We start from the raw sequence: 25,524 nt of genomic DNA on the forward strand, positions 1-25,524 counted from the left end.
TCACGGCTTGTTGAGTGATGTAACTTCCAAGGTGATCGGTGTGCCATAGGTGAGAATGGGACAGGTCTGTGACAATGATGGTTTTGCGTCACCTCCCGGTAAATGGAGGGAAAACGAATTGTGTAACGACAAAAGGCAGCATTTGGGAAAAGATAAAACATTTCACTTCTGTGATTTTCTAGCCAGGAATTTCACTTCCGAAGTTGGAGTAGTAAAAAAAAATTGCTGCTTTGCACGTCTGTAGCTCCTGCCATCTGCTGCTCTTGGAGTGCTCTGCTGATAACAAGCCTCGGAACTTCCTTCTGAGATGAGGAAGGCGTTTTCCCTCTGGGTAAAATGCTGAGGCACAAAGAAGGTAATGGCCTGATGTGTGAGAGAGCTGAGCACTTGTAGCTCCCTCATCACCTCTGAAATCAGCCCGTAAGGGTCTTGTCCAAGGTCACAGCGAGTCAGTGGCAGAGCTCAAAGTAGAACCCAGGCCCCTAACTAGCCACTGCCTACATTGTTTCACTGACTGAGCCTGTCTTCAGCTCACCTTGAAACGCGTTTACGGGCCAAACCTGGATCTTGTTGAATTATGGCCTCTCATGGAGATGCCGCAGGTCATTGGGAGCATTCTTTGCTTTTGTCCTGAAAGCACACAGCTGTGGATCTGTCTCTAGCAAAGATTTAGTTTATCTTACTACCCCATACATATCCAGTGATAAGGGAACACTTTGTATCCTGGGAGCTCAATTCAGAGTGCAGATTTCACTTGGGTATGTAATTGTTTAAAATGGGTGCATGAAACATGCCGTGTTGGATCAGATAGTTGTTCCACTTAGTACAGTACTTTGCCTCAAGGATCGGCCAATACCTGATGTCTCAGAAGAAGGGGAACTCGTCCTCCCTGAAATGTACCTACTTGTGCAGTGCTGTATGTAGAGGAGATGGGGTCCTTCCTGATTCCCCCAGAGATTGTCCTTAACCTGAAGCATGAGTTTTCATTACTCCCGAGTTATGAATTTTAGGGATAACGGAATGATCTACCTCTTCTGAAAATCTAAGCACACTATTAGAGTATTGGCAGTGAGTTCTCCAGGTTCGATGTATGCTGTCTGGAGCTGTCTCCTTTTGTTTGTTCTGCGTTTACTACCAGTTAAGTCAGTTATGGCCCCTTGTTCTTGTATAGCAGGACTTTTCGGAATTAGGCAAAGAGCAGTGAAAAGTTAGTTCCAGCCTGGAGGTGACCAGATGGAGGCATTGTGCAGCCTTTTCCAAAAACCTGCAGGGCACTTCCCAGTCAGGTGGAAGGAGCCACTCGTGTGGTACGATTCTGCAGCCTTTTAAGTGGTAATTCCCTTAAGCGAACTTGGTTTGTTCCATTCACAGTGCTGTGAAGTATCAAAGATAAATTCTATACTCTTGAAAACGATATTACTGTCTTAATGAAACTTAACGGGTAATTTTATGTTTTAACTGATCACCCGCGGAATTTGGGTCGCGGTGTGGGGACAGACGGCTAGATCACTGCTATCCTCATTTTGCAGACGGGGAAGTTGCAAAGCCGTAGCTCTGTCATGGTGACACAGGGGCTCTGGTGCCTGAACTCAATGATGAAATCAATGGGAGCTTTTCCACTGACTTCAGTGGGGCCAGAATTTCACCCTTGATCTTCCAGTTCCTAATGCTGTGCTTTAATCACAACACCATACTTCCTTTGACTGAGACATCTGCACGAATCCAGCCAGCATCTAGCTCCTCGCTATCATGTTGTAGTGGAATCTGGACCACAATACTGAGAAATGAAATGCTTAAGTGACTAAAATGGGATTTTTAAAATGCAATTTGGTAAATTATTACCCTGTCAGCAATGTATTTTGCAGGTACAGAAGGCAGAATGAAATAAAACAGGGTTTGGCATTAAAGAAAATGAGTCACTTTTTCTGTTGCATCATCTGTAAACTTTTTTCCCTTTTCATGTATGTATGGTTGAAATTACTTGGAGGTTTTGAATTTTCACTTCAACTCTCTGCTTTTTATTATTTTCAAACACTGCTAAAAGTGACTGTAGACAGTACTGTCTTCACATTGCCTGATGTTCCATTATTTTTGTAAATAAGCCATTCACTGAGCAATATGTAGCTAAGGAAGCTAACTGGTGAGTCTGATTGTTTCTTGAATAGGAGGTGAGTTTGTTGCGGGACAGGTTCCTCCAACCGACAATGGGGCAGTTGAACAGAGATCATTATGAGGAGCTGGGTTTGAAGTTTTTGTGCCCTAAGGTAACACATTTTTAAGTCCTTGGATAAGCATTCTTCTGTGTTACTGAAATCAAAATAAACTAAAAATCACATGGTACAATTACACACCTGCTGAGCTGGCACGTGGGGGGGGGTGCTTTTTTCTTTGTTTTTTGTTTTAAGGAGACTTATTATCCGTGCATGTCTCTGCCCAGTTTATAGGAGTGGGTGATACACAAATTCATAATGGACTACAACGCTTCAGGGTACCTAGCTAACTCTTCTTTTCTTTTACTATTATTCTGTCTGTTCACTGTTTAACCTATTTCAAGTGGTCAGGTTCTCCACATTGTAGAAAAGATTTTGATTAATAGGAAGATGTTTTCACTGTTACTTCTGTTTAAGTTCTACCATGCCAGTAATGTAGCTTACCAGCTTTAGCAGAAGGATCTGCTGTGGCTGTGTTTGTTTGAGGCTATAAACTTTTGTATGTAGAGGTGGAGAATTGCCAAAGGTTCACTATGCTCCTTTCCAATAGCGTACGGAGTACAGTCATGTAATACCCAGCCTGCTGTCCCTGAATGATTGTAAGTCACTAGTGTTTCCTGAGGTCACCATCAGTTAGAGGGAGCTTCTGTTACCACAGTGTCTCTGTGCTTTGTGAAAGCTGGGTAAAATAAACTAATGATGACAGTGAACGCGGCGAGAGTGGCCAGATGAAAATACTGTGTATAAATGGGATTTCCATCGCTGTCAAGGGTATGCACTAGAGCCAGTTACCTGAAGCAACGGTTTTCAACATGCCAATGCTGACAAGATGATCTATGGGCAGTCTCTTTTTTTATGACGACGAAATCCAGCTCTGATGTTAAGTTCAAAGAGCTGACCCCAAATACCCACATCCTTCACCTTCATGAGAAACAGCTACTCCTTGTCATGAACTTGTTGATGTCCCTTCCCACTTACGATTTGAAGCTATTGTCTCATGTAGAACATGAAAGCAAATAAATGAACTTTTTCTCCTGTCATATGTTGTTCATGCCCAGAAAGACCCAACGGAGCAACATCGGCTAAACTTACCCCTTTAATAAAACTGCCAACAGAACCCTACATCTTTTGACTGAATCCTTCCATTTGGTGGATTTCTTGGACTGTTGTTGACTAGGACCCCTGGCAGGCAGTCCTGTGTTTATCCAGGCTGTGATGGTTCAGTAGATCTGTGGCTGTCTTTATGCCAGACATAGAGAATTCACATTTTGCAAAACAGCCACTAGCTTTCAATCTTCATCAAAGTGCAGTTTGGGGTAAAGACTTAAGGCAGGCCAAGAACTAGGAGCTACATACAGGGAGATTCTAAAAACCCATTAATGCTGAACCCACCTTCTTTTGTCAGTGTTCCCATTATAAACCTTTGCCTGATTTTCAGACATGCTGAGCACTGGCAGTTCCTGCTGAAGTCAGTGTGCTCCGGCCCCTTATTTTTAAGAGGGTAAAATTCTGCCACTAGACTGAAGATTGCACGGTGCATGCTCAGTGTTGCCTATAGTTTTAGGTGGAATGTTCTGTGCTGTATTCGTTGATGCTGGAATTTATGGACATGGACATTAAAGATGGAAAGGGGCTTGATCATAAGAACTTATCAAGCGGTTTCTTACCTTTTCCCCGTCACCAATAGGAACCAGGGCAGGTCTGTTACCTACAATGTATTTGCGAGTGTGTTGTCACTAAATCTTTGTAACTTCAGGGATTCATACAGAGATGAGCTGTGTGCTCCCTGAGATTATCTCAGTGAGTTTCACCCAAGCAAGGAGCAGCAGCAGGTATATGTGGAGTGTGGGTAGGAAGGTTGCCTTTGGGCCTGCACCTGATTAGTCACTCCCTAGAGCTTTATACACTGAAAAACAGAGCCCGCAGAGACCTTGCACGGAGCTTTGCTGGGTGCCCCACAGTACACTGGGGTATAGTTCAGTAGGCTAAAGAGCTACACCCAATTACATACAAGTCATCATGCAAAATGACTCACATGATTATCTTTAATCTCATCTTCAGGTGTTTCTTTTCATTATAGTCAACAAGATAACCTGCTGGTTATTGCTCTTGTTGTAATTGGGTTTTACTTTAAAGAGCTGAAGTGTCTCTTGCTAGGAAGAAATCCTGGGGTGTGAGATGCCCCCTAGTGCAGATATGATAGCATAGCTCTGCTCTACCATAGCCTGCTCTGTCTCTCTGCTCCATAGGTTAATAGCTCACGTTGCGTGGGTAGATGGCTGTGAAATAACTGAAACTGGTGAATCCTAGCAGGGGCCTTCATTCTTCTGTTTTAAATGAGAAACTTAGCTCGGGCTCAGTTTATGGAAAGCAGCATGAGGGTTGATTAGAAAAAGAAAAAGCCCTTTCGAAAAGCAATTTGCTTCTCCTTTCTGCAAGCAGGGCTTCCAGACGAGCTCAGTAAATGCTACAGTACAGTCACCAGGACTGGAAAAAAATCTCAAGTGAAGTAACACGGTGGCTGTGGTAAACATGAACCAAGGCCTTTGGAAGTAGCTAATGGCATCTCCCCAAAGAGTCTCCTTTCTCCCACCGCGTTCTGTGCCAGCATTGAGCACTTCCAGCCCTGGCGTCTAGTGGAGGAAAGCATCATTTTGGCTCCCTTTGGATTTCATTACTCTTCCTTCACTGCCTCTCTCCCTCCCTCCCTCGCAGCAAAAGCCTTTCCAGTTGTAAAGAAGTGAATTAACTCCCAGGCCTTTTGAAGCCCTTCATGTCAGTGATAGATGAGGCAGCTTTCTATAACTTCAAAGAAGCAAATTCTGCTAGTGAATGCAGGCCAGAGGAGTTGAAAAGTCCAAGCGGAATAGGGAGGCACGTGGTGTGACCCAGCTGTCAAATGGGGCACCCTGGAGACTACCCCTGCTGGTGCCATGGAAAGGCTGGAACAATGCCCCCTCAGTAAATTGAGTATCCTGAATGCCCATTTTTTGTCCTGTTTTCAATGGACTTGGGCACATCACTTAACGTACAGCAGCCATTTGTGCTGGATTCACAGAGCCTGAAAGGCTTTGAGAGGGTGCTCTCTGCCCTGCATAATGGATCATTAGCACATTGGCATTTGGGAGATCTCGTTTCAGGCGTCCATAGCTAATCATATTAAAGGTGACCTCTTGGGCAGCGCTTTCCATTGTTGCCATATGTTTTGTCCAGTGCTTGAGTGATGTTGTGCATTGGAATGTGTTCATGCAGCAGCTAATTTAATCACCAGACTTAACCTCCTCCCCTTTTCTACACTTCCAGAATTTATTAGCTCCCTTCTAACTCTCCAGGCATTGTTTCTGTCTCCTTCATAAGGAGCTTGGGAGATATTGGTTGTATTTATTTTGCAGGGTGTCTTTCAAAAATCAGAAGAGCAAATTAAGGCTGCGTTGGTAGGTTCATGTTGGTTCTATTCTCTTGTGAGTGTTGTCTTGAGTGTCTTTTCATGGAGAAATTAGGGATTAGGCTCGAGGGTTTTAGAAAACCAAACCACTATGAATGGAAACATGACTGAGAAACTGAACGTCTCCTGTAATTTAATTTTTTAAAATAAATAACTAATTTTGAGAGCTTTGAGGGTCTCTGTAAAGTGTTGTGTTGGCTTCTGCTCTTTAAAACTTAGCCCTTAATAAGGACAACTCCAAATCAAGGACTGACCAGAGGGGAAAAACTATACAGTTCCCCCAAATTCATAAAATTGGCTAGTTGCAAGGCTCGACCGAATAAGGCAAGTTTTCTGTGAAAAAGAGAAGACTCTGCTGCAGCTGGCTTGGTCTACAAAAGTCAGGCATCTGTAGGGAAAGATACTTTTTGGAATCTACAGTGAGGATTGTTTCAAAAGACACATTCAGCTAATGTTTTCATCACTGCCCCAATGGACTTTACAGCACGGGATGTATATTAAAAACAGGAATTTGAAATTTCAATTGTCCTATGACTATATTTTTGGGAGTGGGTGGAGGTTAGAGCTGGAAGAGAATGATTAGATTTTATGATGATACATGATCAGGTTGCTAGTGTACTATGTTCCCAAAAGGAGGAAATCTTGTAATTTTCTTACACTTGCTGAAGCAGGCTGTTTAGTAAATACCTCATGCTTTGGTTCAGTTTTTAGATTCCCATTCTTGTACCCACAAGTCTGAATAGCAGAATAAATCCCTGATGTCTTTGGAACTTAAAACATGGTTTGTACACATCTGAGCTTCCTGATCCTGTGTGTGTTTGTGTTGTGGTTTAGATTTGGTAGGGAGAAGGAATAATCACAAAAGTTCATAGATTTGTGACTGGTTTTAAAAATACTGTTTTACATTTTATGTACCTTCATATCGCAAAAACGCAATACTGCTTGCAAACCATAACCACCGCTACTAACCATAAAACATGTCAAGCCCTTTATGCATGTTAAATAACAATGTCAAATAAAGAGTTATAAACAGCCTGCTGTGCATGGATGCTGGAAGAACCTCATGGATCATACCCCACCCACTACAAACCCATGATTGACAATGGCTCTGCAGGTTCAGACATTGTTTTGGCCATATAAAAATACCGCCTTACTTTTTTTTTTTAATTGCACCTTTTCCTACTGAAGGATCCCAGAGTCCCTTTCAAATAAGTACATGCAGACATTGCTTCATTGCTGAAATGCAACTCTTGTAGAATGGAACACTGGAGCCAGTCTGGCATCTAGCATACTGTTACAGCAGTGTCAGAAGGGGGAATTTGACTTAGGACATTGGACCACACCGTGCAATCTTGTGAAAAGTGTTATGTTGTCTGTGATCACGCAGAGAAGACAGGTCCTCACAGTTCATCATAACCCCATACAATAAGGTGCATGGTATTCAAAATATCGATCTGGGAAGGATGAAAGGTTGAGTAAGCCATGCTGGAATCTGGACTTTATGGCTCCAGGGACTCTAGACATTTCACACCGTATTCCCCAGTGTCTGTAAAAGAGTGGGATGGAATTTAAACAGAAATTAGTGTGCATTATAAATAGGATATTTTTATAAATAGGGAATATTTCCAACTCCAGTTTAATGGTCAGCAATAAACAATTTAGAAAGGCTGTTGTGATTGTGTTTGTTACTTGGCAGAGCCCTTATCATGTCAGTACAGCACTTGTCCATGTTTTCATGTCTTTATCTCTTGGATGGAAAATAATGAGCTTTGATCTGTCTTCAGATGTAACTCCACAAATATCTCTAAGGCATGAGACAGTGCCTGGATTCCAGACTGATCTGTGCGCCTGAGATCTGTGAGCTTCATTAACATCTTAGCAGGGGAAAACAGTTAACATGAACAAACCTAAGAAAATAGGATTTGCCTTATTTGATCAGACCCTAGGTCCATTCACGCCCTGTATCCTCCCTGCACCAGTGGTCTCTAATGAGCACATTACGGAGAAACAAAAACTGTTCATAATGCCAGGGTTACATTGGGGGCCCGATTTAAACACTTGAATGTATAGAACCTGCCTATCCGTTCATTCTCGGCCCCTGGAAAATACAAATGTCCGTTATGATTGTGTCAAATAACAGGAACAGCAAAGTCCACCCCGCCACCTTCAGCCACACACAATACACAGAAAAATCCCTACCTGTCAAGCTCCACCCATCACCTGCAAAAACCATAATAGAGGAGCTTTGCACAGGGCTCTTCAAGTGCCTCTCGCCACAGAATTTGACATAGATTAAAAGTCAAATCAGTCGCTCCTATTATGTTTTATCAGTTAGCAGCAACAGTGGCGTATGAGATGCAGTACAGACTGGCAAGAAGGCTAGTTCCTTTCCCTGCCCTGAAGATCGGGGAATGCCTTAAACAAAGGCAAGGGGACAGGATGTAAGAAAAGCAAAAGGATCGAGGAGTGAAGTTTGGACGTGCATCTCGTTAGTGCCAGCCTTTTTTTTTTTTTTTAAATGTGGCATTTCCTAGGGATGTTATGCTCTTATTGTAAAAAGCAACAGAGTCCTGTGACACCTTATAGACTAACAGATGTATTGGAGCATGAGCTTTCGTGGGAAAGAGAGATCGAAGGACCCCATTTCTGTGGGCTTTTCACACAGCAACTGGAGAGAGGAAAGATGCTTCACTGCAATTTGGTAAACTACAAGCATTGGCAGAAGGGCTTGGGACAGGAGCAGAAGCAATACCAGGAAGTGATTAAAATTCCTTTCCAACAGTGGATTAGATTTCAAGGGTTGCCCCTTTGTCCAGGTGTGAATGAATCTCTGTAGCCTGTAACTCCTTGGCTCGGGTCCATAGACACAGGATGTGATGGTGGCACCTGAAATGGCTGAATGATGCAAAACAAATAAAACCCAAGGCTAATTGTGCTTTTTGAGCCCTTTGTAGGCAGAAGTGAGTAGGAAGGAACCTTTACCCCACTGAAGGTATCAAGGCTTTGAATACAGGTTTGTGAATGAAAAGGAAATGAACTTTTAAAATAAATCAAAAACTTTGTTCTGTGGTTTATTTGTCCTAAGTCACGTCTCTGCATCATAAATGAAGGGCTTGGCCTGGGGCTTTTTCTGTTGGATACTTGTGATTGGGATCTGTCATTTTACAAGCAGCCACTTCTGAATGCCTTTGTCCTGCAAAAAAGTTAGCTTGTTCTAGGTTCCTTTGATTGTTTGGTTTCAACAGTTGCTCATTCCTTCCTGTTCCTGCTTTGTATTTTGGCTGATGGGCTCAGGGCTTGTCTACATCAGAAAGTTGCAGCGCTGGTGAGGGAGTTACAGCGCTGCAACTTTGAAGGTGTACACATCTGCAGGGCATCACCAGCGCTGCAACTCCCTGTTTGCAGCGCTGGCCGTACTCCCGTTTTGTCTCGGGTGTAGAGGATCCAGCGCTGGTGATCCAGCGCTGGTAATCCAATGTAAACACTTACCAGCGCTTTTCTTGACCTCCGTGGAAGGAGGAAGCCTCTGGTAATCAAGCTGATCTCCTTTCCCGGTTTGCTCTCTCGTTCCCGGAACCCCGAGCAAGCAGGTCTCCTTCCCTGTGGTTTGCTGGGTGGCTCCGGGAACGCGAGAGCAAACCGCGGCGAAGCTGGTCTCCTTCCCCGGTTTGCTCTCTCGTTCCCGGAACCCCGAGCAAGCAGGTCTCCTTCCCTGCGGTTTGCTGGGTGGCTCCGGGAACGCGAGAGCAAACCGCGGCGAAGCTGGTCTCCTTCCCCGGTTTGCTCTCTCGTTCCCGGAACCCCGAGCAAGCAGGTCTCCTTCCCTGCGGTTTGCTGGGTGGCTCCGGGAACGCGAGAGCAAACCGCGGCGAAGCTGGTCTCCTTCCCCGGTTTGCTCTCGCGTTCCCGGAACCCCCCTTGAAGCCGCCCAACAGCGCTGCAGTGTGGCCACATCTAACACCACTTGCAGCGCTGGTTGCTGTAAGTGTGGCCACTGCAGCGCTGGCCCTATACAGCTGTACTAATACAGCTGTAACAACCAGCGCTGCAAAATTTTAGATGTAGACATGGCCTCAGTGTTGCTAAGATTTCGGTGGTGGGGTTGGGAGTAGGAGCCAGTCGTGGCAAATGCCCTCTCCCCCTCCTCCTGTCTGAGGGGCTGATGGCAGGGAGTGGTTCACTGTCCTGCTTCCATCCATGCCTTGCAGGAAGAAGCAGGAAAGCAGGACTGTGAGCACAGATGCAGAAATACCTGTGCTTCGTGTTTCTCTCTGTGAATGTCAACTAGAAATGTAGGCGAATGGGGACGACTGAAAACCATAGGGGTTTGCTTGAAGAGGCAAAAGGGCAAACGTGAGGTGAGCACCCAAGGCCTGCGGAACAGCAAATCTGTCCCTGGACTCTGAGCTTGGTCAGGGGTGCCCCCTTTCCTTAAAAGCACAAAGAAGGGCCTCGTAAAAGCCATTGATCTCGCAACGAGCTTTCCTGGCTAGGGTCCTTCGATCACTCTCTTACTAGACACGTTCTGGCCTTAAGGGCTTCAGGAGAAAGGCACAACCTGAGCGAAGCAGAATCTCTGCTAGAGATCACTCTCCTGAAGTTTCTAACTGCAGTGCAGTAGGAAAGCACTCTGGAGAGAGGAGATGCACCGCATTCAATGTAAGTTTCTTTAAGTGAAAACACAGCTGTGAGGTTTACAGACCGCTTCTTTTAGGGATCGTTCAGTCTGACCGGCCAGCATCACTACAGACTTTCCAGCTCTAATGAATTGAGAAATCCATTCTGAACGAGATTGAGTTTGATGGCCCTGTGTGCAGGCAGATGGATGTATTTTTAAAGGACAAGGTGCCAGAAAGCTCCACAATTACGTTACTGGAGCAAGGCTCATTTTTTGTGGTTTGAAAAGTGGAGTGTCAGGACTTCAGGGCTTTTTTTCCAGGTCAAAACTGAAGCTTGGGCGGGGCATCAAAACCTGCTTGTTCACAAAAAACTCTCTGGAGCTTGTCTTAGAGTGAGAAACCTTTGTTCCTAGAGAGAGGTTCAGTACCAGATCTTGGACTTACCTGATAACAGGGCAATACTGAAGTCACCTCTTTCTTGTTGATAAAAGCAAGGCCCAGGGAGGGACATGCAGTGGCAACGCTAGCAGAATTGATCACGAGCCAAAACGTTCGGGAGACTCTGTTCTGTTCTTTTTCACAGAACCTTCGAATCCATGACGTTTCTGTGCCTTTCAGACCACGTTCTGCTCCTCAGGCTCTTGCTCAGGGGAATCCTGAGCATCCCCACCGATTGCAATGAAGCTGCTTGCAAACTAGGCTCCTACTCAATGGAACTAAGCGTGGCAGAATCTGCCCCGTAAATTGCTCCAGGGATGGGAAACTTGAAACGTTTGACCTGCTTATTTAAGCTGAATTGATACTACATCTCTGGTGTGGGGTGTGCATCTGAAAACCTCCCCACTCTGTCAGATGACAGAAGGTCTCTGGTGAGAGCCAAGGACTGGGAACAAAGAGGAACCAAGCCAAACCATTTCTCAAGGGGTGCAAACATTCGCCCAGTCAAGGCAACATAGGTCCTGGCAAAGTGTCAGAAGCCGGAAGGCTGCTCCTTCCTAACACTTAATCCTGATTTGAGCTGTCTGGCTCTGTCACATGCCTGGGCTTGTAATTGCTGCAGGTCTGAACCTTTTGATTAAAAATGGGGACAGCTGCTGGCTGAATTGTCAAAACCACAGCGAGCCGTGGGGTCTTTGGGCCAGGGACAAAGGGAAAGCACCTGGCGGGGGATAGGGCACCCTGAATTATGCTTTTCCTCCAAAGACCCTTGTGGGCCCCTACAGTGGCACAGAACCACCAGACCGCAAGGCCCCCTACACCTTCAGCGGCCCTCACCTGCCTGTAGCCAGGTGTGGAGCTGGCAAAGCCAGCTTTGAGACTCCATCAATGGGTCTACTGCACCGTGAGCATCCCCTGAGGAGGCCCGTTCCCTCTCTGGTGCAAAGGGGCTTCAGTACAGGAGCGAATTCCCCTGTGTGAGCAAATTGGAATGAGTCAAGAACCTGCCTGAAAACAGGAGCTGATATCCCCCCATCCCCGTGAATTCAGCTTTGTTTCTACCAGGTTCTGCTAGTGCACTAGAGGGAGTGGCCCCCCGTATGGATGGTGTGAACAGAAGAGTCACGCTGCCCGTTAATACACAGCTCCAGTATTGCAGCACCCAAATGCCCCAGTCAGGACCCGGGGTCCCCGTTGTGCTGAACTTTGTAACGGTGCAGATAGAAGCAGTCCCTGCCCAGAATGCTGGAGGGATGCAGCCAGCAGAGGGTGATGCCTGTCTGGGTGGGCAGTAGGAAGAACTGGAAGTCGTTGGTCCAAGAGAAAATGCCCCTGCCCTCCCTGTGAGTGGAGAGCAGACAATTCAGGGGGGCAGGGTGAGAGCTGGGAACATGGAGTTGTAAAATAATAATAAAACCTAGCCTTTGTATAAGCTTTTCAGCGCTCCATCTCCAAGCACTTTGCAAAGAGGGTGAGTATCACTTTCCCGTTTCACAGGTCAGACAACAAGTGCATGGAGGGAAATGACTTCCTCAAGGCCAACAGCAGAGCCCCAGGACCCAGTAGTACCCAGCTCTCCTTAATCTCAGTCCATTGCCCTGTCCATTGGGCAGCACTGCCTCTCGTTGAAGTGCAGAACTCTGTTATTGTCTCTGCCTGAACTTATCTTCCTCCTGCTCTTTGTTCTAATCCTTTCTGGCCTGGGATGCACGTTGAGGCTTTAATCATTTATATGGCGTTTTGAGATCTTCTGATGGAAGGCAGTGCAGGAATCGAAGAACATCCCCTTTCTGCACTGACTGTTTTCCCCTCCAGGATGACAGAAATAGAGAGCAGGGGAGTATTTAACAATCCAGGGAGCTGTGGTGTTGCACAAGTGGGTTTTGCAGAGATAGAGTGGGCTAGGTGGTTCAGAATCAGTGTGATGTGCCTCTGTGGAGAATGATGTTGATCAGCTAGATCTCATCCATCTCTGGCTTCTATGAACCACTGCTTGACTTTTGTCTGGGGCTTACAATTCTCTCTGACAGCTCTTATTCACATACCTCCCTACCCCTCCGACATCTTCATTATTGATGAGGCTAGTTTGGTAGGTAAGTTTCTGTTCTCAGTAATGGCACATTCCAGCTCTCTTTCTCACGGAATTCGCCCACATGGCGGGAAGAGGGTTTCTTTGTGTGGAGAGCGATTGAACTGGACACGGTTCTTTATTAGTCCATGGATTTCAAGGGTGTGCTAGCTGAAGGGGGAAGTGCAAGCCAAATCGCACAAGAACACAGAAGGGTGAGACATTTGCTAATGCTCTCCTCCTTCCCCCAGTGCGCCGGAAGGCATGTGATAAAACCAAGAGATTGAAAATGCGTAATCCAGAAATAGCCTGCTGTGAAGGGGTCTTGGTCACCATGACAGGGTCGCATTGAACTTGTAGGAAACATTCCCCCCAGCACAAAGTCAGCAGGCTTCTATTTGGAGATGGGTGGCCTTTCTGTGTTTTGTGTCCATTTGTTCGTCGGTTGCGCTGCAGATCTCTGGGTGCTGACGAGGAGCGGGATGGGGGGAGCAGATTCAGAGAGCCGCAGCTGTTTGAGCAATGCTGTCAAATGGACAAAGAGTGGAGGCATTGCAACAGCTCGTTTGGGTTCTGTACTGTGAATGTCCAGTGACATCTCTGCAGTTGTGGAGCAAATCGAATGGGATGAATGATAATGCAGATAAACTGCTCAGGGAAATTTACTGTACTAGTGAATCCCCCCAACCTCCCATTTGACTTTCTTAATTCAGTTAATCAATAGAATTCCTACTATTTAGTTAATGGGTTTTGGGCAGGAGTGAATGGAGAAGATGGTTATATAGGATAAAACAGTAAGGATGGTGTTGTCTGGTGGTCCGGGATCTACATAGGGACTAGAAGAAAGGATGTGTGAGTTTTATTTCCAACTCTGCCACTGCCTCTCTGTGTCGTTGGGCAAGTCACTTAACTTGGTTTACCAGTGCCTCAGTTTGCCAGTCTGAGAAATAGGTACTCTGATACTCTAGGTGGATTTTGTGAGCTATTTTGGCATGTCCACTGAATTATATATGTAAGTGGAGGTATCAAAAGTCCAACTCTGCTCTAAACTAAGCCCTCTCCCACGTTGTTGGCTATTTTACTCTGACAGTCTGTGTCTGAGTCTGCATGAGCAGACATAGTTCATGCAGCTGGTTCTCTGAGGCGTGCGTTAGGAAGTACTTGTAGATTTGCTGTAGCGGTGAGAAGAGCTAAAGACGTACAGGTGGGATTTTCAGAAGCACCTACGTGACTGGAAGCACGAGTCCCACTGGAAGTTGATGGGACTGTCTGATAACGATCTCCCAAAGTCAGCGGGGTTTGTGCTCCTGCCTCCTGTTATAGATTTGTCTCTTTAGAATGATTTAAATGGAGATGGAAAACCAGTAATCCAGCATTGATGTCCTCATGGGCAGCATAATGCAGTCCACTAAGGCTATACTCACACACAATTTTTGAGACAGTTTGCATCCCACAGTGCTCAGCTGGTTCTTCTAGCCCTGTTGAATCTCTTAGCTTTTCTCCAGTCTTGTTTTTGGCTTTCTGCCCACCCTACTCCCCCACAAACACCAGAACTTAGCCAGAATCCAGTGTGAACCCCCCTTATGCTCGCACACAACTCCCCATCAAGGGCTTGGCCAGAGCATTATTGCTACAGATGCAGAAGCAGACACGGCCCTTTGTTGTTGGCAGTGGTGACCACCTGGAAAGTGCAGAGCAGCCTGGCCCTTATCCTCTCTCTCTGCCCTCTGACAATGCTCCTTGTTTGGCTACTGCTGCATTCTAGCCTCTAGCAAGTGCTGCTGCAAGAGGTCAGCAGAGGAGCCATTCTCTTTCCATGCCTGCTTTAGCATGCATCTACCATCAGCTGTTCTGGCTAAGGGGTGAGCTGTGGGTACCTGGGATCTCTCTCTGGGCATTTCTTTCAAGTGACTACACTTCTCTCAGAGTGGAATCCCGCAATCCACTCCACTTCTGTCTGGATGACTGGATTACAGCACCCCCCATTGTCTAACCATATCGCCTCCAGCTGAGTGGGGCTCCTGGTGCAGAGTCCTCTCTGGGAGCTCCGACCAGCTGGGAAATGCAGTGACAGAGAACAGCTTCTTCCAAAGAGTATCCGTTATTTAGTCACAGTAACACCAGAAGCAGAGAGGAAAGGGTTAAACGTAACAAAAGCCTAAATGCATATTGCCATACTTAGCCTGTCCTGGCCAGGTTAGGGAGGTCCCCCTTGACGCAGCACCCCCACGCACTGGGGTGCACTCCTACAACTGCTGGCTTGGACTGTCTAGGGCTCTCCCCCATATCTGGTAGTGTAGTTAGCCGCTGGCTTTCCCCTGGAGTGACCAGAAATCTGTGTGTCTGTCTGTGTCCCAGGAAAACAAGGTGGTTTCTTTTCCCAAACTTTTCTCTTCTCTTCCTTCCTTGTCTCTGTGAGTGGAGCTTGTTCCCGGCAGTGCGTCTTGCTGGAGAAAAGGAGGTTAGTTGTGCAGCACTAGAGAGGCTGATTTGGTTTGCCAGAATCGTGACAGGGCAACATGTGAGCCCTGAGGGTAACTTAGTTCTCATGGCAGTCGATCCAAGGCTAACGTGGACAGACTTCATAACGGTGTCAGTGGGTGCCCGTTGGATTTGGTTTGTCAAGGCTGATTGAAATCAGAGGTACAGTTTTGCACCTTCCTTGCTGTATTCCCTTAGTATAAACCTGAAATGTGATTTATTGCCTCTTTTCCAGATTCTCCAGGGTTTGTGTGGCCAGGGAGAGCTGGTATTAGTTTGGCTCAGGATATGGATTCCCCCAGGGCCTAAATGTTTTACAAAGGCCGGAAAGGTTTGGTTAAACTGGCCATTTCTCATCTGGCAGCTCCCAACTCCTTACTCAGTCCACTACACTCTAGTTGTTCCACAGGTGAGTCTTAGAAATTTGCTACTAGAAGTAAGATAACTGTGTCCCTAGGAAGGTAGCTACTCACAGGAAATAGGAGTATATGGAACATGGCATTTCGTCCATCGGTGGCTATTAACCAGGATGGGCAGGAATGGTGTCCCTAGCCGCTGTTTGCCAGAAGCTGGGAATGGGCGAGAGGGGATGGATCACTTGATGATGACCTGTTCTGTTCATTCCTTCTGGGGCACCTGTCGCTGGCCACTGTCGGAAAACAGGATGCTGGGCTTAGATGGACCTTTGGTCTAACCCAGTATGGCCTTTCTTATGTTCTTGTGGCACTCATTACCTGGATTGACACAAAATAAAGATGTGTTTATTTACCGGTAAGTCCAAGGAGTGTGCATGGGATAGCGATGTGCACAGTAAATAACTGAGGGGAAGTGTATTTCAATCACCTGGCAGGGAGCTGCAAGACATGCAGCAGTTCTGGTGGATTAGATCTCAGCCTTGTATTTAATTCTCTATTCAGGATCAGTGATGACTGAGTTTTCAGCAGCTTCAGTTTTATTTGTGCAAGAGCACACTGTGTTACTTTGTATTCGTTATCCTGTCGAGAAGGAAAAATCTGTACAACAGCTAATGATCCAGAACATCGGTTGTGTTAACAGTCTACTGGTAAAAAATGATTTATTACAGCGTTTTCTCCCTAATAGGCAGTTAATTTCCGTTAGCAGTTTCCTTGGAGTTCATAAGCCAGAGGAATTTGTAAATAAATGCAGTGGCTTAGCAGTGGGCTCTTCATCTCCCTGCATTTAAAAAGAACAGACCCACTCACTTCAGATTCTGTGGGTCAAGCCTCTATAAAAGAGATGGGCTCCCCAATTCATTTCAAGTGTCCTTCAGCATCCAGGTGTTCATGGGCCCCTTTCTTTAATATTACTTCGTTCACCTTAGATCAAAATTAAAGCAGCCCTACCTGGGATTAGATTTCTAAACGTAGTTACGCACCAAATTCCTATTGGTTTCAGTGGGAGTTTGGTGCCCAAATACCTTTAAAAATCTGGGCCCTGGTACATAAATACCATCACTGCTTTCTCCAAAGTACACTACCTATTCTGTCCACAGTGCACAATACACATTGGGGTCTCCAAACTTTGCCAGGCTGGGGAAACACATGTGATTTGCCAGGAGCATGAGGGCTGCACCTAACTGTTGTAAATAGAGCCGAATGCTGCCACCCACCTCTTGGGTATAGCATGTGATGATTCCTCTTGATCAGAGCCGCCTCCACTTCGATCAAGAGGGACCCCCGGACAGCTGAAGCCACACCTCCGTATTTGAAAGGTCAGCCCCATTCTGCTTTCTGGTAGCTTAGGTTATAGAGACATTCTCACTAATCAGTTCTCCCTGCAGAACTCCTTTTGTTCCGACTGCTGTCGAAACAGGATTCGTTTTTTCCCCCTTAAATAAAACTGAACTAGGTTACATATGAAATCTTAAAACTCTTACCGAATCCCGTCTTGGACTTGCAATGGAAGCAGCGTTCCAGGTCACATCCTAGCCTCCTGCTGGACACTGGTCCAAACTACAAACCCTCCTAACAGCTCTTTAATAACTCTGCCCAGAAGGAAAAATCTGTCACCTTTCCCTCTGTGGTTTCTCCTCTGTTCTAATGCACTGGAGGAATGAGATGAAGCCGGGAAGGCTTTCAGAGAAAGAGGCTCGTGGGAACTACAGCTGCTGATGGAGAACACTCATTTCTTTAGTGTCTGAGGAGAACCGCAATAGCTTTGGTGAAGGGATGTGTGTGTGGGTGGGTTTGGAGGGGTGAACCGTTATGACCCATACATTTCAGAGGAACCACAAACACTTTATAGTAACAAAGGGTGGAAAAAGAGAGCTTTTCTGCAATGCATGTGACTTTTCGCTGAGGTTTGGAACCCCATGTTATATTCCAGGCCACAGTGTTTGCGTGTCAGTCTTGGTGAGCTTGCCTTCTCCCACAAGCCTTTCATGAAGTTGCTGTAGTGAGTGAGAACTCGGCCTAAATGTGCTTTTCTTTTCTTTTCTTTTCTTCCCCCTTTGCAGCTGAAGCTCTCGTTTACATTGGACAAGGAAAGCGGGATGCCTCAAGGCTGTTATATCTATCAGTATCGGGACAGCAACAAGTAAGTCCCGCAGATGATTGCACACAGGGCAGATAGGAAGGGGCACCGAAAGGAAAATGTCACTGTTCACGTGCCCCACATTCCCTTTCGTTGACAGAAGGATCAGAACTGCTTGTACTACTTAAATGTAGATTACAGTAGCTTTCAGCCTAGCCCTAAGATGGAGAGTGACTTGTAGAGGCCTCATGCACAAATGTGTCAGGCAAAAGTGAGGCCAGATCTTCCAAAGTGCACAGCACCCACATTCTCAAATCTGTAGTTATCTACATAGCAGCTAACAGCTGCTGGGCATGCTCGAAAATCTGCACTGCGCTCTCCAGTTAAAGAGTGTTTGCTCTGAAGTTCTGGATACTTTGTTGGGGTGGGGTGATTCTGATGGCATGGAGGTAACGCCTCATCTCCTTCCCACCACCCTGCTCTTGCTCTGCTCAAACGCACGTGCAGATTCACTTTGTGGCTTGCCATTGTCCTCCCTGAAATCCAAGTGTAACCATGCACTCTGTTTTGACAAGACACCTCATGATATCCAAACGGGAGCAGAGTCTCCTCAATTTCTAGGTATTCCTGCATATTTTTACTGGCTGCTGTAGTGAGTTGGCACCTGAGGCGTTTTTATTTCAAATCACATTCTGATGATCGAATTGACAGCAGCAATCCAGGGTAGGATGTTTCTGTTGTCGTGCTGGGTAAGTTGTCATGAATACCAGGGTATCAGAAATTCACAGTTTCTCACCCCCACCCAGGAGTTGTATTTTTCTCCAAATTTAGAAGCTTAACTTAGAAGAAGGGAGTATAGAGGATTGTTAAAGGGCAATCCATTCAGGAGTTTAGCCCACTTTTGGACTGCCTTGAAAGGATCAGGAGAACAATTGCTCAAGTATCATTTAAAACAAAATCAATCTCTTTTTAGGCGGCAAACTCTTTTATGGATGTATGTGTGCATTTATTTAAAGGAGGGTTATTTTTCTGAAAGAGGAACAAAGTGTCACCCCCACCCTCCTTCCATCTCTGGAGCAGCAGTTTACAAGGCCTGTGCACAAAGCTATCCACTAACAGCTCAGCCCAGGAAGTATAAATACAAAGAGTCAGTAACAACAGCTCCACTAGAAAAATAGGGAAACGTGCTGGTTAAACGCAATGGGATCAGATCCACAGGGAAAGAGTGTTTGTTTTACAAGCTTCTAGGAGGAGATTGCACACAATGGGCGGTGGGGAAAACATGAACCCTTAGACCTGTTGGCTGGCTTGGGTTTTTTAAGGATGTTTATAGATCCAGCACTTCTAGTTGTGTGGCATATATCTTGAAAATCAGCAGCCCTATTTTCTGCCTTCTCTCCACACACTTTTGTGCACACTTGTGCCATTGTTTTAAGAAACTTCTGGGACCGTGGGACTCTTTTCTTTAAAATCTTAGGCCAATAGCATTTCAGTTCGAAAAGCTTCTTTCTTTTAGCCACTTTGCCGGTCTGAGTAAAAACAGAATCAGATGTGTTGAAGGGTTGAGTGAGAAACAAAGTAACTAAAATATGTTGAACACTATTGATTCATAGCTATATGGTTATGACCTGTATTTGTGGCAGGTTTGGCATCTGAGACTCCCAGGCTGCTACCCGCTATGACCACATAAAACATGATAGCCAGGACTGGTTGTGTAGCCGCCGGTGCGAGATCTATAGCCAGACCTAGTGTAATTGTTTCAGATGGCCCCAGATAAAATATTTCTTCCAGTTCTATCCCAGGTGGTCCTAGTTCTGTACTGCAAAGGTCATTTAACCAGTCACAGTGGGCGAGGGTCAAGATTTCCATTTTGTAAGGAGAGCCATAACATACGAGTTATCAGGGATCATTTTGTATTATAAGAGGATGTTTATCCCTCTTGGCCCAGTACATGCAGACCAGGAGGATGGAGAATACTTGCAAAATATATTGGAACATGGAGAAAAAGTAGGTCTGTCAAGGTTAGTAATAAGTCTCTGTGCATGTGATACGGCTTCCGTTTTCTTGCCAGTAAGATGCTCCTTTATCAGAATGTAAGCTCAGTTCTAAGGAGAGCTACTTTTGTGCTGTCCAGTAGTGATGGTGGCAGAGTATGGTAACTTCGTGTGCTCTGTGCCTTGGTTAACAGCAAGAAATTTTACATTGGATTAACTGACAGTAAAATGGACAAGCATTTGTATTGGTCTCATTTTCTCCTTCCTTGCCAGCCCAGTCAGTCATGCTGGGAGGAAAAACCCCTGGTTCTCAAAGCTTACCCCTTTTCTTGGGCTATTATCTACAGTTTTAACACGATGGTCACAATCTTCCCTTTGTGGTTTCAAAGTGCAGACTTTTACGCCTGGTCTACACACAGCTGATAAGGACCAAGCTATACCAGGAGCAACTCTTGTATATTGGTATAACTACATCCCTGCCAGGAAGCCTGGATTACTTTAACTGCATTGGCATAGTAAAAAATTTTGCAATTTTTTGTGTAGACCGTGTCTGAGTGTTTGTGGACCATGAGAGAAATGTTGACAATGTTCTGTGACTATGTGATGGTGTCAGACAGCAGTTGGAAGTGTGTCTCCTGTAGCTTGGCCTCGCCTAGAGCAGTGGTTCTCAAACTGTGGGTCAGGACCCCATTTTTTAACAAGGTCACCAGGGCTGGTGTTAGACTTGCTAAGGCCCGGGGCTGAAGCCAGAGCCCGAAGGCTGCATCCCTGGGTGGTGGGGCTCAGGTTTCGTCTTCAGCCCCACCACCCGGGACTGAAGCCCACAGGCTTTGGCTTCCTGCCTCCCAGGGCGGCGGGGCTCAGGCTTGGCCTCAAGTTTCAGTCCCCCTTCTTGAGGTCGTGTAGTAATTTTTGTTGTCAGAAGCGGGTCGCAGCGCGATGATGTTTGAGAAGTGCTGACCTAGAGCATCTGGCTTCACAGTGTAAGGGATGAGCCTGGAACCAGTGATGATAACAAATAGTTGCAACAGGACAGAATAAATCTGATTGCCGTGTAGTTGCTTAGAGATGGGAAGTGGAAACGGTCCCTCCATTTATGGGAGCCTTCAGTGCTGTAAGGTAGTGTTCTGTCTGTATCCACAATTCTTTGTTTCTTGAGTTCTCTGTGAACGTTCTCAGTCATTCAGGCAGGGACCCATGATGCTGTGATGCTTCTTCAAGTCCCTCCTGGAGATGGCTAACTCTGCTCTGACCAGAGGGGAGCAGCAGAGAGCAGTGTATGGTGGCCTTGCATTTGCTGAACAAAGGAGTCATATTTTTGAAATCTCTAGCCTTAAAATGTAATTATCAAAGTAATTACATTTTCTAAATTACCTAGGCTTAGAAGTGCAAGGACCATGCAGGCTCTCACCAAGGGTGATGTACTGGAATTTGTTGCCCTTAGATAACATTATGTTCAATTTTCATTAACTCCTCGCTACAGCTGCTACTCCATTGTCATGCTTTCAGCACTGTGGCTATGGGTCAGTTGCTGTGTGTTATGTATAAATCACCTATTCACTGGGGACAGTTACAATTATTTCATATTTATGGGCAAAATGCATTAGGGAAGTTGGAACCCAAAACAAGTGGCTTATATTTTCACACTGAGGGCTTTGGAGATTGTCACACAGAGCGGCTCTCCTGAGAAGGGATGGTGGAAACCAGCTGGGGCATAGCACCCAGCACAGCAATTGAAGGCAAGGCCCCAAGGATATGAGAATACCGAGGGATATGAAGAACAAACAGGTTCTGCTCCTAGCTATGCACCCCCAATCACTGCACAGGACTTCACTGTGCTTCCCGGAGATGATGACAGGCTGAACCCACCAAAGTGGGATTGGAACCGGAGCTCCAGGGAACCCTGAGTTTCAAATACGAGACTTCATCCATGAAGGTTCCCATCTGGCTGCTGCTTCGCAATTTAAACTGTAATTGTTTCATTAACATGTTAGCTCCTTTGTGTAAAAGAAAAGTCCTAAAGCATAGCCCCGGGTTAAAGCAATGTTGTGGAGGTCAGTTAAGAGGCAGGTGGTTGTGGACACCCTGGCGTACTGCCAGATTAACACACCAGCTTTTCACCTTGGAAAACCTGAATTTAAATACTTTGGGCCAAGAAAGAAGAGACATCTGGCCATCTCAGGCAGCTCCCTGGTGGACTCTGGGCCTGCCCCACACTCTCCAAGCCATTATTATTATTATTTTGTATTCTAATAGCAGCTAAATGCCCCAACTAAGGTGAGGCCCTACTGTGCTAGGCAGTATCTAAATACAGACTTAGAGGTAGTCCCTGCCCATAAGAATTTTACAATCTAAAATACAAGACAGATCCAGACAGAACAAATAAGCAATTGTCAAAAGTAACAGTACCACTTCTCTCCGCTTCCCACGCTCACAAAACAACCTCTCCCCCACACTCCCCTCTGTCCAGCTGTCAGTCAAACTCCTTCTCAACGTTGTTCACCCCGAGTGCCTTCCCTCCATCCTCCTAGGCGCCAGCAAAAACCAGGCAGCCTCAGTCGGGAGGAGGCAGTTTTCGTTTCTTTTTTTAAACCTTCTTGTTTAATTCACCGTAATGGGCATAAATAGTTTTTATTCAAAAGGGGAGCAGACCTGCCTCTGCCATGGTACTGACCCAGTTAACAAATGGGAGTGCTGGGCTCTCCTGAACTGAGAAGGGGGTTGAAATTGGGACGGGGTGAACAACATACTCTGTGTATGTGCACATGGGTGCCTGGTCAAGGGGAGTGTGGCCTGATTCATCTTCCTCTGACCATGAAAACCCGGCAATTGCCACTTATAAACTGTACGTTTCCTGTCGTAGCCCCTTCCTCCAATTGCATAGCACTGCATTGCACATCTCCCAGAGTTGGGGGCACCTCCCCAGGCTCCATGCTATAAAGAACCCTCTCCCTTTAGGTTTGTGGGGCAGGCACAAATGAAGGCAATATGTTTTTCTGGTCCCACAGATACCTTCTACTGTAGGTTAGCAGCCTCTGTTGTCCTGTGGGTTTAGAGGGGGGGTGTGATTGCGAGAGAGGAAGTGGTATCTAAAATGCAGTGATTGGACACAGTGCTGTGGTCCCTATACAGAATGGCAGGTTAGACCTAATTCTTTACAGCATGTCAGAACTAATGATGCACAGAGAGGTTTGACGAATTCTGATACCAGTTTTAGGAGTGCCTTCAAAAGGAAAAGTGTGCTGCTAGAAACCTTGCCGACAGCGTAATCTTTGTTAACGGCCTCTCTAACACAAAACCAAAGCTCTTCCATGAAGAGTCGTCATCAGCCCTCTCAAGGCACAAAAGCAGTCATGTCCAGAGAAATGACAGCGTCCCTGCTCCCAGTGCTACAGCATGGCTGCAGCCAGTGGTGGGGTTGTAGGTGAGGGAGGTGGAGTATAGGCTTTGAGACTCTCCTCACGTTGCGTCGAGAATCTCTCATGCTGTCTAGGATGTAACAGGAGGTAAGGGGATGCAAGGCCATATTGGCCTAAACCCTTGTTTCACTGGCTCTTCTCAGCCCCCACATGCAACCACCGCAAATATCTCAGTGTTTCAACTGAGCCACAGCCTGTGACCGCAAATATTCTCCCTTCCAGTACAGAGATGGCAACGCCCCAATACAGGGATTTGTGTAAGGATCTGCAGGTCTGAAACCCGGCTCTGCTGCACCCTGGGCAACTGCTGCGTCTTAGCAGCTGTAATTGGCAGTGGCTGACCGACTGTGAGCCTTGTGGGCCCAAGCACCGAAGGACCTGCGCCCACAGGATAGACCTGCTGCCTGTTTGATTACTCCAGGCGCACTGCTTAACCTGCCGGGGAACTAGACAGATCCCCAGCCAGCTGCTTGACAAACCTTGCTCCGAGCCTTGCCTCAACCCTGCTCCTGCTTTCTTCCTGCCCTGCTCCAGCCCTGCTTCCTTGCCTGACTTCTGACTCTCTCTGACCCTGGGCTGTGGCCGCAACTTTCTGAGGCTGGCTTCACTCACTAGGCCGAGCCACCCACACTGTGGCTGTGACAGTGTGGAGAGTGGCACTGTACTGAAAAGGCCCATTTTAACCGTTTTCAAGGGATGCAGTAGGACAGCCATAGGAGGCTTTCTCCCCAACACAAGAGCACGGCTGGTGGTGTTTCTAGCTGTAATGGGAGACTGACTGGCAACATGGAGGAGGACACTCCAAAGAAGGAGGTTGAGTAGACTTTGGAAAATCATGGAAAATTTGTCCTCAGAACAAGAGTAGTCGGAACCTAGCGATCATTTGGCTTATGGCTGATCCTATGGAAGAAATTAAGTGCAAGAAAAACTGTCTCCTGTATTTGCTGCAATCAGCATAGAGATCAGACATGTTTTCTATGTATATCTGTCTATCTAGGCAGGCACTTACATGGCATCCGCCATCCTACTCTCTGAAGGCCTATGCATAGTAAGTCCAGATTCCTAAGTATTTTCTATTCCTCTGAAGTCTCTCCAATTGGCAGGCTCTCTCAGAAGGAGTTCAGTGTTTCCGGTTCCCTGTTACCCAGAGACATAAAAGAGAGGTGCTGTTGGTCTGTGACAAGATGCATCCCATCAGGCACCCCCTATTTGCAGTGGTGTTTTTTGCTTACATAGCACATTGCAAACTCCAAACTAATGTGCTGTCCGTGATCACCTCAGTCTTTCAGCATTATACTGTTTTCCAGGTCTCTCCCTCCCATTATGGATGACTTTTCCTCCGATATATCAACTTCCATTTTTCCAATGAATTTCACTTTAATTCCTCACCACGGTTTGGATTTGTGTCAGGATTATGAATTTGTGGTGGGGTTTTGTATGTTATCTTTGGAGTAGCTTGCTAACCCCAAGAGAACAGGATCTCAAATAGAAACACACTTAGAGACCTTTTCCTGAGGCAATGATAGTCTACGGATCACTTTGCATTTCCAAGGATCCCAACGAGATTTACAGACGTAGGTGATGTACAAGCTAGACAGAGAACACTTTGTGCATCAGTGAAATGGGGCCATCTTTGTGTAATGCTGCCCAACTCTTTAGGACAGCAAGTGAAAAATGTCTGCCACTGAAACAAAAAAATGACTAGCCTTTCTGCACGTAGAACAATGGTGAGTGGTACATTATGACACAGCTGAAGATGCTGGTGTTCCAAATGCCAAGGTATATCCAATTCTGACACTCATAAGCTACTGGTGACTAATGCTCTTTGTGTTACCAAGCTCTCGTCTGCAGTTTTTCCGTAAAGGGAATTTAAGACAGGCAATTATGAAGCAAGACTTAAATCAGGAAAGCAAGCCTGTAATTGTAATTGAATTGTTTGAACAAGTCGTTTATCACTTACACATTAGCTCACTGCTTTTATTGCTGCTCTTCTGGGCTGCCCTTGGTATGATGCAGTCAGAACTTTTGCAAAGCATCATTGCTTAGTATTTATTCCTGCGTACCAGGAGAGTCACTTCTCAGAAGTGATATGGCCGTAACGTATAAGCCAGCTGATACAGCAGCAGTGACTTTTTCAGCTCACCTGACAGATACTTATCAGACATGCTGAACTTTAGCACGGATGGATCACTTTCCTGTCAGATGTAAATCAGGTGAGCTGGCAGTTTCATGATGTTATGTTCAGCTCAGTATACTGAGTTTAAACTTTCAGAACTGTCCATGCACATAATTTGTGCAAACAGCTACCCTGCTGCCTGTGCAGCTGCATGGATACAGGTCTAAAACACCGGTCGGTA

General features: G+C 46.1%; 1 protein-coding gene across 3 annotated transcripts in view; it reads left to right on the plus strand.

Moving 5' to 3' along the window:
- The window catches only part of DIS3L2 (DIS3 like 3'-5' exoribonuclease 2), a 288,983-nt gene that overhangs the window by 203,028 nt on the left and 60,431 nt on the right, over positions 1-25,524 (plus strand). For all 3 annotated transcript variants that reach the window (XM_030576508.1, XM_030576510.1, XM_030576511.1), the window contains one exon: positions 17,738-17,817. In XM_030576508.1, the coding sequence (XP_030432368.1) occupies positions 17,738-17,817 (80 nt within the window). The remainder of the gene's footprint in view (positions 1-17,737; positions 17,818-25,524) is intronic.

This window comes from Gopherus evgoodei, chromosome 9, assembly GCF_007399415.2.
Source record: "Gopherus evgoodei ecotype Sinaloan lineage chromosome 9, rGopEvg1_v1.p, whole genome shotgun sequence".
NCBI lineage: Eukaryota > Metazoa > Chordata > Testudines > Testudinidae > Gopherus > Gopherus evgoodei.